Source organism: Penicillium lagena (genome assembly GCF_028827675.1).
Source record: "Penicillium lagena strain IBT 129212 chromosome Unknown utg000006l_segment0_segment0, whole genome shotgun sequence".
In the NCBI taxonomy this organism is placed as follows: domain Eukaryota; kingdom Fungi; phylum Ascomycota; class Eurotiomycetes; order Eurotiales; family Aspergillaceae; genus Penicillium; species Penicillium lagena.
In genome coordinates, this window is record NW_026623227.1 from 2,388,806 (window position 1) to 2,401,108 (window position 12,303).

General features: G+C 51.7%; 4 protein-coding genes across 4 annotated transcripts; 3 read left to right on the forward strand and 1 right to left on the reverse strand.

Moving 5' to 3' along the window:
- Positions 1 to 1,799: 1,799 nt before the first annotated feature.
- On the forward strand, positions 1,800 to 4,674 carry N7510_009105 (argonaute family protein; the record flags this gene model as incomplete). Its single annotated transcript, XM_056981030.1, has 4 exons — positions 1,800 to 1,825; positions 1,876 to 2,569; positions 2,628 to 2,916; positions 2,975 to 4,674. The coding sequence occupies 4 exons, from the start codon at positions 1,800 to 1,802 to the stop codon at positions 4,672 to 4,674; spliced, it is 2,709 nt and encodes a 902-aa protein (XP_056831239.1).
- A 631-nt stretch (positions 4,675 to 5,305) lies between these two features.
- On the reverse strand, positions 5,306 to 6,022 carry N7510_009106 (uncharacterized protein; the record flags this gene model as incomplete). The annotated part of the gene is made up of 3 exons (XM_056981031.1): positions 5,306 to 5,730; positions 5,788 to 5,904; positions 5,956 to 6,022. 3 exons carry the CDS (start codon positions 6,020 to 6,022, stop codon positions 5,306 to 5,308), a joined length of 609 nt encoding a protein of 202 aa, XP_056831240.1.
- Positions 6,023 to 6,365: 343 nt separating this feature from the next.
- Positions 6,366 to 8,400, forward strand: N7510_009107 (calponin homology domain protein; the record flags this gene model as incomplete). The annotated part of the gene is made up of 3 exons (XM_056981032.1): positions 6,366 to 6,532; positions 6,601 to 7,877; positions 7,943 to 8,400. The coding sequence occupies 3 exons, from the start codon at positions 6,366 to 6,368 to the stop codon at positions 8,398 to 8,400; spliced, it is 1,902 nt and encodes a 633-aa protein (XP_056831241.1).
- Positions 8,401 to 9,820: 1,420 nt separating this feature from the next.
- On the forward strand, positions 9,821 to 12,259 carry N7510_009108 (ankyrin repeat domain-containing protein; the record flags this gene model as incomplete). Its single annotated transcript, XM_056981033.1, has 1 exon — positions 9,821 to 12,259. One exon carries the CDS (start codon positions 9,821 to 9,823, stop codon positions 12,257 to 12,259), a length of 2,439 nt encoding a protein of 812 aa, XP_056831242.1.
- Positions 12,260 to 12,303: the final 44 nt, after the last annotated feature.

Below are 12,303 nucleotides of genomic sequence, written 5' to 3' on the forward strand. Positions count from 1 at the left end.
GATTCTCTGTTTAGAAACTCTAAACGTAGATTCTACTACTTGTGGCTTTCTCCCTTTCTGGTGGAGCTATGGAGGAGTCACCCCAAGGCTCAAATTTCAACTCTGTCGCGGATCGTGTAGCTCTTCGGCTCATGGCATAGTAGAAACACATCGTCTAGAGAATATTTGCGTTCCTTTTACTAGAAGCAGTTCAACTGGTTTATCCCGTGTTTCACCGGGTTATTACACTTTTCATATGAGCTATTCGATGAACCACCTAGTTACGCTGAAAGGTGATGAAATTTGCAAATCTGGTTATACTTGCCCTCTTGCCATGTAACCGACAAAATCATTGTTCATGCTACGTATAACCTTGTCCCTATGGGCACCTCAGGCATCACATGCCTATGTCCACCGTTTGAAGTAGCAGATCTCATTGACGGGGCTGAGTCCCACGGGGTCGAATCTCTAGAACCATGCATTCAACCCCAAATAACAGGTGCTGGAAAATATTGGGGCGGACCTCTCATGAGTTTCGACAGAATTGTTCATTGTTAATCTCAATATATATGGACAAGAACCCCTGCCATGCTGTCACGAGAGAAAACACAATTCTGTTTATGGATCAGCTTTTATAGCCAGACTTAGATATATATCTTCACCATGTTCAGGCCTTCTACTATTAGATTCACGAACGGGACTGTCTATTGCAGGAAGCCCTTTTTGGTGGTTCTACTAAGACTGCTTGTTTTGATCCGGCTGTTCTTCTGCAGCCTGCGAAACGCATTGTTGGTCTCGATCTTTGCCGCAGTTAGGTGACTATCCACCATTTGTTCTCCTGTGCCACTCTATATATTGGTGCTGCCAATATCATTCCTTGCCAGTTTTCCCCATTTCGCGAAACACTTTTTCGCACTTCCACTTCTACATCTACAGCTTTTACACTGCCTCTCTAACTTTGTTTCTTTGTTTCTTTTTCTTCTCCACTTCCGGTCTAACCTCCGCTCTCGACGTGCGCCCTGACTTTTCCCATTACCTCTACATCTGCCACTCTTGCATACAATTTACCCTTCTTTACCCATCACTTCAATCCACCCCAGTCAACCCCATATCCAGGTATGTCATCCGGATCATCGCTTTGCCCTCATTTCCCTACTCATCACCACCTTATTTAGTCCATTCTTTGTTTCACTTTCTATTTTCTCTTGCAATAATCTCCATTTAACCATCACTTATCCTAATTTTCCGCTTCTACATCTGGTTCTCTGATTATCCATCATTTATCTCTTGATTCTCCCTCTTTTCCATTTACATGTCGCTCATCATCACTGATCAGTATCATTCTGTTCTCCTTTTGACCTTCACCTCACCAATCTGTCCGCGCAGTCGTCACTACGCAGTCATTTTCTACATTTCTCTCCTTCACTATAACTTCGCCTTGTACCGCCTGCCTGCTGTTATCACTCTTTCACTCATTTCGCCGCTTTCGATTCCGCATTAAATACAATACCACTCACCCACGCACACGTCTCCACGTTCTGTCATTTTTATACTAGGCGGCTTCTTTCACACTTAGCATATCTCACGCTACCTCTACTCGGGAGAATTCACCGTCGGCATCCTTGTCTCTTGCATATTGTCCTGCCTCCATTCCTCATTTTGCGCATCAATCTTGCTTGGATACTTACCATCCGCAGAATCTCTGGTGACAGCGCCGAAATTATACGTTTTTATCTTCCTACCCCAAAAACGGGATTTGACGATGTCGCACGCTCCGCAGGGAGGCCCAGAAACGAGCCTGCCGATTAGAGACGGCCACTATGGAGGCCAACGCGCCTCAGGGCAAGTTTGTACACCCTTAACCAACAAATACACGCCTAACATGTGCATATATAGTCGGCCCACCGGAGAGGTGAAGAAGCCGGACCCCAAGGTCACTCAGTTGGAAGACCAGTCCGTGAAGCAGATGCAGGGCTTGAAGACGGACGGTCTTGCATATCGACCCGGCTATGGTACTCAAGGCCGCCCCATCGTGCTGCGGGCTAACTTCTTCGAAGTTGAGTTCAAGCCCAATGTGGAGTATTTCTTTTACTCCGTCTCCATCCGCCCTGAGGGAGCCCTCAGAGGCCAGATCAGAGAGGTGTTTGAGAAGCTCATGCAGCTTCCCCACCTCCTCTCTTGCAATTCTGCAAGTGACAGCGCCTCGGAGGTTGTCGCTTGCGGGAAATTGCCCATAGTTCCTGTGGACATCAAGATCGGTGACGACCCCTCTAGGCCCCAGAAAGTGTTTACAGTCACCTTAAGGGACAATGGCGTTGTGCGACCTTCAGAGCTGCTGAGCAGTCTTCGTCAGACAGATCCTCGGAGGGAGTATGCAATGGAGCTAATTGCAGTGCGCTCGTTGAACCTGCTCATGGGTCGACACCCATCGCAGGATCCTGGAGTCGTCACAACTGGTCGTGGTAGGACGAGGTGGTTCTGGATTGACAGTCGAATGACTGCTGCAGATCTTCGAGGAGGTCTGCAAGTTGTTCGGGGTTACTTTTCTAGCATGAGACTCGCAGGCGGACGAGTCCTCCTAAATCTGAATGTCAACCATGCGGCTTTCTATAAAGAAATGCCTCTCATAAATCATCTTGGAATTTGAGAGCACCTTCGGTCGTGATCGGACTCTGTTCAATCGCTATATCCGGGGTCTTCGAGTGCACGCCACCCACCTCCAGCCCACTCTTACGAAGTCGGGCAAGAAGAAGCCCCGATCAAAATCCATCTGGGCACTCGCATCCCCAAGTGATGGCAGAGACGCCAAAGATAAAAACGGTCGCCCACTTAAACATCCTCCACAGGTTCCCCGGCTTGGTTCCTGCGCAAACCACGTGAAGTTCTACGAAGACACACACGAGCAGTACATCAGTGTCGCGGACTATTTCAAACGAAGTAAGTACTCTATCTGATATTCGGTAATTGAGGCAGGATTTGCTAATACTGGACTTAGCCTACAATATCGTCCTGAAATATGCCGACCGACCAGTGGTCAATGTTGGTAGCAAGGAACGGCCAATATACTTACCCGCTGAGGTGTGTGTCATCTTGCCCGGACAGCCCTACCATGGGGACTATGTCACGGTGCAGCGTCAGAACATGATTCAATTCAGCTGCCGGCGCCCCCCACAGAACTACCAGTCAATCATGACTGACGGCTTGGACATGATGGGTATCAACAATGGGACCATGAAAGTGGGAATGAGATTTCACAAAGAGATGATCACGGTGTACGGCCGGATCCTCAATCCTCCCAGCCTGAAGTACGGAGGATCCAAAGTTCCTCCGCGGAATGGCTCATGGAACCTCGTGGGCAAGAAGTTCTGCCAGGGTGCCTCTCTCAAGAGGGGGACTTGCATCTGGGTAAAAATGGAGGGAGGCAGAGATGTTTCCCAACCCGGCAATCCTTCAGATGCCTTGAATGCCTTCCAGCGCAAGATGAATGAGCTGGGCATGCGAATGAGTCCACCAGTTGTTCCTGGCCCAACTATCACCATCAAGCTCAACGAGGAAGACAAGTCGATCAACATGAAAGACTTCATGGAGCAAACCCAGAAGACTTTCCGAGCCTTATTGGCGAATGACTATCGCTTTGTGGTCGTTCTCCTCCCGGTACTCGAGGATCGCATCTTCGACCACATCAAATGGATCGGCGAGACTAGGGCAGGAGTATTGACCCACTGTGTCATGGCTGACAAGTTTGCGAAGTCGAATGACCAATACCTGGCAAACAATGCCATGAAAGTCAATCTCAAACTTGGTGGTGTCAACCAAGCATTGGACTCTTCGAGCCAGTCGCCTCTGATAGCGAGTGGAAAGACCATGATCATGGGACTGGATGTTACCCATCCTTCCATGACGGATCCAGAATCGTTCCCTAGCATTGCAGCTATTGTTGCAAGCACTGACAGCTGGCTGGGCCAGTGGCCAGGTGAGGTGCGCATTCAAGAGCGCCGCCGAGAGAATATTCAGATCTTGAAGAACATGGTGATTTCCCGCTTGGAGATGTGGCAGAAGTCGAACAACGGCCAGCTGCCAAAGAACATCATCATCTATCGAGATGGTGTCAGTGACGGACAATACACAATGGTGCTCACGGAAGAGCTTCCAATGGTGAAACATGCTGCTCAGTCGATGTACAAGCCTGAGGAGCAGCCGAACATCACGATTGTCGTTGTCGGAAAGCGCCACAATGTGCGCTTTTATCCAACCGCGGCATCCGATCAAGATCGAACCCAGAATGCCATCAATGGCACGGTGATTGATCGAGGTGTTACACGTCCTCGAGACTGGGACTTTTACATGCAGGCCCAGGCTCCGCTGCAGGGCTCTGCTCGCCCAGCGCATTACTTCGTCATTCACGACGAAATCTTCACAAATCGGGATGTTTCGAAAGAATCTCGACCTGCGGATTCACTCGAGTCTCTCACGCACAACATCTGCTACATGATGGGCCGTTGCACCCGGTCTATCAGCTACAGCACTCCTGCCTTCCTCGCAGACAAGTTCTGCGATCGAGCTCGGAAATATGTGCGGGCATACTACACGAACAAGGAGATCACCACTGGCCAAGACAGGTTCACTCTTCATCCTCCCAGTGAGCCTGAGGTGCGGCTTGCAAGTGCGGTCAGGGATAGCATGGTTTACATTTGAAGATGAAAACATGGTCTTTGGATTTATTTTGATTGATCTCCAGATTTGCTTCTTCTTTTGCTTATCTTCTCATTCTTGTTCTCATCATGCGTCTGATATGTTCTGGTTTTCTTCTTTATCTGCTTATTTTCTTTGATTCGCAGTGCGTGACGCGGATAAAAGCTGAAACACAAAATAGGGGGTGAAGTATGCTGTTTAGTTGATAAATAGAAAGTACAAAAGAGAAAGATCATTAGAGTTGCCCAACACAGTTCTCTTCTGCTTGTAGACTATACCTTTCGCTCATAGCTTACAGTAAGCTGCTTTTAAATCATAAAGGGGTGAAGTTATGGAGCAATAGTAGATTGAGTAGAGTACATAGGGCGTAGCCCTGATATTAAATATGTGATAATGTACACCGACGAGTCGAGTTGATGCTCTTGCTCGGGTGGCAAAGACAAGGTGCGGGCACCCTTCACTGCATAAAGCCCAGACTTTTTCGCTGGTAGGAGGTTGAAACTCCTACCAGCAACAAGATAATCAGTTATCGATGTGGATAGCCTGTTTTATGGACTTTGCGTTGGCCTTTTGATAGTCACTCCAAAAAACCCCAAGTCCCAAAACCGAGTATACTCAAGTAAATCGAGATTTTTCACCGCTGTGAGGTAGGTTTCCATGATTCAGGCTGCCAGCTGTCGCCTGGGTTGCTAGCTTTCGCCCATGGATCTTTTTTAGCGGTCTCTTCTGGGGAGACGGGTTTTGTCGCCGACTTTGTCTCTCCTGTTTTTGGTGCAGTGTCCGTACTAGCATCGGTGGTAGATGTGGATGCAGTCTGTGTAGAATTGGCTCCTTTTGCAGCCTCATCAGCCGGGCGATTTAACGTGGCGTCCGTCGCGTTGGTGGCGGGACTCGGTTGTTGCGCCTGAGGCTTATCGAGAAACGAGGGCTTGCTAGCCCAGCGCTCGTCGGCCAGACGGGCGAGCTGCTTGATTTGGGCTTGGCGGACGAGGTCCTGCTGTTGTTCTTCTATGCTGGGTGGGTGTTCGCGGACGTAGCGGAGCCATTGGTGCCATTGCGCTGCCATGAAAGAAGCGCATTAGCGAAAGCATGTTACATTGGGACAGATTGACTCACGCGACACTTGAACATCCCCATAGTGGGTTTTGGGATCAAATTTAACGATCCGGCGGAATTTGCTGGCGTTGGCCACATCCTTAAATTCCCAGAAGGTGTTCCCTGCGAGGTCCGAGCCTGCAACGTTGGGTTAGCGCAGTTCAGTTAAGCCATGAGTGAGAGACCAACCGACGAGGAAGGACTTGCGCCATGGCAGGCGTAGACCCTTCCATTTGAACCACAGGCTGTTGACCATCGTGTGAGTCGTGAAGGAGAGTGGGTGGAGGAGAAAAACGTCATCGGGCGCGCACCCAAACATTCCATTCCGCCTCATCAGCCACCACAGACACTTCCTCTCTCTCTCTCTTACTTTCACTCTTCTTCCTTTGTCGCTTTGGCATTCTCTCTCTTCCTCTCAATCCCTTTTCCGCTGGCTCCTACTTATCTGGATTTTCCCACTCTCCCCAGTCCATCCCTGATCTCCTAACTACCCGTCCCCCACCGTCGGCGCCGATCAGGCAGACGCGGGATAGCCCAAACCGTCCCAGCACCCAGCCATATCTCCCACCATATGCTACATGATTGATTGAATCCTCACCATGGCTTCAGTGTCCTCGCTAGATAAGGACCTGCGCAACATGCGCCTGTCCCGCTATACCCCGCAGGCCGCGGCCGAGATTCGCGACTGGATCGAGGACGTGTTGCGCGAGAAACTGCCTTCCCAGGACCTGCTGGAGGGCCTCAAGGACGGTGTCGCGCTTTGCAAGTAAGTTTTGGCAATTGCCACCGCGATTGATGCGACAGGAAACCTGGACTAACCCCGCGGCGAACCAGGCTCGTGAACCTCGCCGTGTCGCCGGGCGTCAAGTATAAACAATCGCCGATGCCCTTCGTTCAGATGGAAAATATCTCCCATTTTCTACGCGCATGTCAAATGGCGCCCCTGAATCTCCCCCCGCACGACGTTTTCCTCACGGTCGATCTCTACGAAGCCAAGGACCCGGCGCAGGTCCTCCAGTGTCTGGCAGCGTTCAGCCGACGAGCCAATGCTCTCCAGCCCAGTAAATTCCCTCAGGCTGTTGGTCCCCAGAGCAAACGGGGGATCGTCAGCCCCGATGCGACGGGTTCGTCTAGTCCGGGGTCGTACCCTACGCGGACAACCCGTGCCATTAGCAATGTCAGCGACGCAAATTCTACCACCTCCGGTCGTGAAAGGAGTCCTTCTAAGTCTGGCTCGCTCAGCTCTTGGGCTAAAAAAGGCGATGAGAACACAACTGCCCCAGCCTGGAACATTCATCAATACGGCTACCTGGGCGGGGCCAGCCAGGGTAACCAAGGCATTGCTTTTGGTGCCCGACGACAGATCACCACCCCCGGACCTGCTGTCCCGAGCATTGCGGAAAAGGAAAAGCGCCGACGCGAGGATGAGGAGAGATTGCGCCAGGAGCAGGCAGATAAGGAAGCAGCGGAACAACAACGCCAGCGGGAGCTTGACGCGCAGGAGGCCCACGCAAGAGCCGAGGAGCAGCGTAGGTGGGAAGAAGAGACAGCTCGCCTAAGGGAGAAAGAGCGCCGTGAGATGGAAGAGGAGCGCAGACGCTGGGACGAAGAAAAGCGCCAGTGGGAGCTGGAGGAACAGAAACGTGCCACGGAAGAGAACGATGCCGAGCAACGCTTGGAGCAGGAACGGCAGCGCCGACGAGGACACAGCGATGCCCGTCTGAATGGTCAATTCTTGAGTCAGTACCAAGCCAGTCACACCGGTGAGGCTGTGGCTGCGGCCCCCGAGGAAACACCGGAAAGTCAGCGCATCAAGGAGCTCGAGCGTGAGCTGCAGTTGGCCAAGGAGCGGGAACAGCAGTACCAAAGCGAACGCCAGGACATCCAGGCTCGAAAGACCGGCGAGTCTCAGGCCCGCAGCCGCAGCAAACCTCGCCCGGTACCTGCCAAGCCAAGCTACGACCTTTCTTCCCTTGAACAGGAACGACGGCTCCTACGGACGGAATGGCAGCAGAACCAAGATATGCCATCGACTTCTGAGGAACCCGATGACGTCGAAGAGGAGCAGGCCCCCCCCGACCTCCACGGCCTCTACCGCAGCCTGTCCCATCGTCGACTGTGCCCACGCCAGAAGCACCCCCAAGGGAGCCGGCAACGTCTCCGCGCCCGCTTCCAGAGCGCCCACTGCCTGACCCAGTCGCATATACCGCCAACCGTGGCCGTGATAACCGTACCGACCGCTTCCTAGCTTCGAATCCAGCTCCTGTAGCCCCTGCACCGACTTCCCACCGCACCCAGGACTACAGCACGACATCTGAGGTCGACGCTGAGAATAGCCGCCGCAAAGCTGCTCAGGAGAGCACGCGCGCTGGCGGATGGGCCTCCAAATCCCTACTGGAACGTGAGATGGAGCGCGAGCGCGAACGGCAGCGCGAGTGGGAGGAGAACCAGAAACAGACCAGCGCAGCTGCCCAGCGCGGCGCGCGTGATCCAACCTCTGGCTCCGGACCGGGCCAGTCCTGGGATGTCCATCAGTATGGCTACCTGGGTGGTGACAACCAGAACCGCGGTGGCACGGGCCTCGGTATCGGTGGTGCCAGGCGCCAGATCATTGGGCCTCGCCCACCGCCGTAAATTTGGTGCATTGCCCGTGTCTAAATTGCCCTTACCTTATGCTTTATCTCTCGACCTGCGAAGTTGATTTGTTTTTTGTGTTTCCTTTTGGAAACTCTGTGGTTGAATCACCACATTATGTGTCCCTTTCCTTTTATCTTTCATGATTCCTCTACGATTTCTCGCTGGGATACTCAGCCTTCCTTTGTCTGTTTTTGTTCTTTTTCTGTTATCAGGCGGCAGCTTTATTATCTGTAAATAGCAATTGGTATATGTACTAAGCGAGCGCGGATCGTATCAACTCTTCTGGAGCTCTCGAAGTATCCAATTTACTGACCTCCATCTATCAAAATTATTCTCCTAGATGAATTAGTTATCTACCCAACAGAACACATTATGAATAGTCATCTCAGCTGCTTTAACAACAACAGGAAAGCTCGCATCCTCCACACCCCCATCATAATTCCACATCAGTGCATAAGTATCCACGACGCTGATAGGCTTCGCCCCAAAACTGCGCCTGCAGCTCTGTGTTGTTATTATACACAAGTTGCGAAGCAAAAAGGTATGTTGCAGAGTACAACACCTCTTAGACCGAGACGTAGAGTATTCTACGTCTGCCGCAGGCCAACGAGTGGGCATATATCGCAGTGCAATCTCCCTTTGCCCAGGACCATCCCATGCATTTTCACAGTCACGATTTCTGGATTCTCGGGTCTAGCTTCGGTACTATTGACATCAGCAGTCCTATAGATCTGCAATTAGTCAATGCTCCCCCCATATGGATGTTGCCATGATGCCCGCTAGTGGGTATTTGGTGAATGCTTTAAAGACCAATAATCCGGGGTAAGCCCTATCTATCTTTCCGCATTTTCTCCATTACTGATAAGCTGCAGGCTTGGTGGATGCATTGCCATATTGCCTGGCATACCTCCGAGGGATTTGCTGTACAGCTCCTTGAGCGAGAAGATGAGATCGAATACAACAATCATGATATTCTGAACGCTATGTGCACGAATTGGAAGCACTATTGCAATGCTCTCGATGTGGAGCAACATGGCTCGGGGTATAGACATAATTTGTTGGGACATATTAGGTACTCGCTGCATGAGAAATAGTGAACTGGAATAGAGGTGTTGAAATTTATATCTGCCCAGCCTCAATTTAGGTCATTACGAATTGAATTAGTGAGGCTCTTACCGGAGCAAATCCTTCTTAGCCCCATCGTCAAGGCAGCCTCGACTATATAAGAAGCGGGGCCAAAAATCGCCCCCTTCTGCCATTTGGACTCTTCACTCAACGACTCCGTGGATAGAAGGGAGTGCCAGATGCCTGTACACAAAGGCCGGTTATTTCTAAACCAGAGAAGAATAAACCCACCAAAAATCCGCAGAGACGAGACCAGTAAAAGAAATCCGCTATCTCCAATTCCACATTCGACATGCCACCCCAACCAACACAACCAATGAGAAATTACAACTGGTACCGTGAGGTGCGGGTAATGGAAACCCTAGGAGAGGATTACGACAGAAACAAGCACGCCCACCGAACCCCCCAGCGAAACACGGGGAGATGGTTCTTCGACGACCCACGAGTACTCCAATGGCGCGACAGCCCCGATTCCAGCATCATCTGGCTAACAGGTCAACACGGTCGGGGCAAATCCCAACTCACCAAATCCCTGGCCAACCGTGGCGGAGCCTGGTGGCAGGAAATCGAAAGCCCTGTTGCTCCACACACGACTGTCTGCTACTATTTCTTCCGGGCTGGGGATCCGCGCCGAATGACCGCATATTCTGCGTGCGCAGCGCTGCTGCATCAGCTGTTTGGCTACACTCCATCTGAGGTGATCTACAAGGCTTCGCCGCGGTGGTGGGCGCAGACTATCAGGGATCCCTGGGGTCTCTTTGAGGAATGCGCCGCTGCTAGCCAGGTTGGGCAGTGGGTGTGTCTGTTGGATGGGGTGGACGAAATGGAGCCCGAGGAGCGGAGGGACTTGCTCGGTGAGGTCTGTCGTGTTTATCGCGCGCTTTCTCGTCGTCCGCAAGAGGAAACCCGATCCAAGTTCAAGGTTCTTATCACCAGTGGTCCGCTGCAAGGCGAGATGCTGGAGGATCTGGAGAGGCTGCGTGCTGCTGCAGGGGTTAATCAGACGGTCTTATTCGATGCCGATGAGAAAGTTGTAGAGATTGCGGATGAAATGGGGCCCTATATCGAGAAAGCAGCCAAGTCGTTTCCTGAAGATCAGCAACCGCACGTCATCAGGATCTTGAATGAGAATCCCAATCGCTGTTGGCTGTGGACTCATACAGCGGCCAATGTTCTTTTTACATTTGCTAATACAAAGCGTGATGGGCTTTTATTCCCTTCGAGCGAATTCGACAACATGCCGTGGGATCTCGAGGGCGTTTATGATAAAGCTCTCGATATAGCATCCGCAATATATGGTGCCAGACGTGTCGAGTATCTGCTGCACATCATACTTGCTGCTAAACGGCCCCTTTCGTACCAGGAAGTGCTGCTGGCTTTGAAATTTGCAGAGTCGGACCCCGTCACGGCAGCTTCCTCGTCGACAGGACACACTTATGACGAACTCACGGAGACCCGTCTAGAATGGACCAGTATAGTCGACGACCTGCATGGAATCATACTTGATATGAGACCCATGCTATCGGATTTCGTAAACCAGTCCGCCAGGCAGTACCTGATCAAATCAGACGACAACTCGCCATCAACGGGATCGTCTTGGAAAGGCCGCGTGGACATGCGCGACGCACACGCAACGCTCTCTCGTATCACCTTATCCTTCCTCCTAACACTGGAGGTGCCGTCCTCTGACCTGCCGGGGGAATGGATCCCGAACTGCGATAATGTCGGAAGAATGAACTTGATTAAGAAAAAGATGACATTCCTGATATACTCAGCTACTCATTGGCCGCATCACTATAATTCACAGCCCGAGCCAGTCGCCAACGCAACTATCGAGTCAGCCCGAACTCTCTGCTGCAACGATGGATCCGAGATAAACAATTGGCTGTACCTCCACAAAGCTCCTCGCTATCTCCAGCCAGGTATCATCACTGCACTGTGGGTAGGCGCTCTCCCCCTGGCTCGAGAGATGCTGGAACATCCGCAGGATGGCAGCGAACACCACGACTCTTTGCATCATTCGCCCAGCGTTCCAGTAGACAGTTGCTGTGCGCTTGATATAGCCATAAGGAACGGTTACACTGAGATTGCGCGGCTCCTTATCGACAGGGGATGGGCAATGCATGCCAGCACCTGCTGTAGGAATTCGCTTTACTGGGCGGCTTCCGATGGCAACGCAGACGCTGTGAACATGCTGCTTGACCATGGGTGGGATATAAATGACAAGGTCGATCGTGAGTCCACTGCTTTGGATGGAGCTTGTTCGAAGGGGCATTGCGAGATCGTGCAGATTCTCCTGGACCGAGGCGCAAAACTCCACATCGACCTGAAAGTCGCGGGAAATCCTTTGGAAACGGCCGCTGGTAATGGACATTATGAGGTTGTGCAGATGCTGTTGGACCATGGGATCCATTTCCGAGTCTATGGCATTAGAGCGCTGTGGAGTGCGAGCAGAGAGGGCCACTTGGAGATCGTCCGCGTGCTCTTGGAGAAGGGGTTGACGCCCAATGTGTCAATGAGCCCGCGGTCTGGTACGGCATTGAATGTAGCTGTACGTCGTGGACACAAGGAGATTGTTCGCTTGCTAGTGGATCATGGAGGGAGGGTGATTGAAGATGACATCAAGGCGGCTCTTGAGAAAGGGCTTGACGACGTAGCAAAATTGCTTACGGGTCCATATGTCACCTCATTGCTGGATGACGACTGCCGAGTCTCGATGGAAGACGAATAGAGGGATATATGGCCGTTGGTATAGGGCATCAACACCTATTGGGC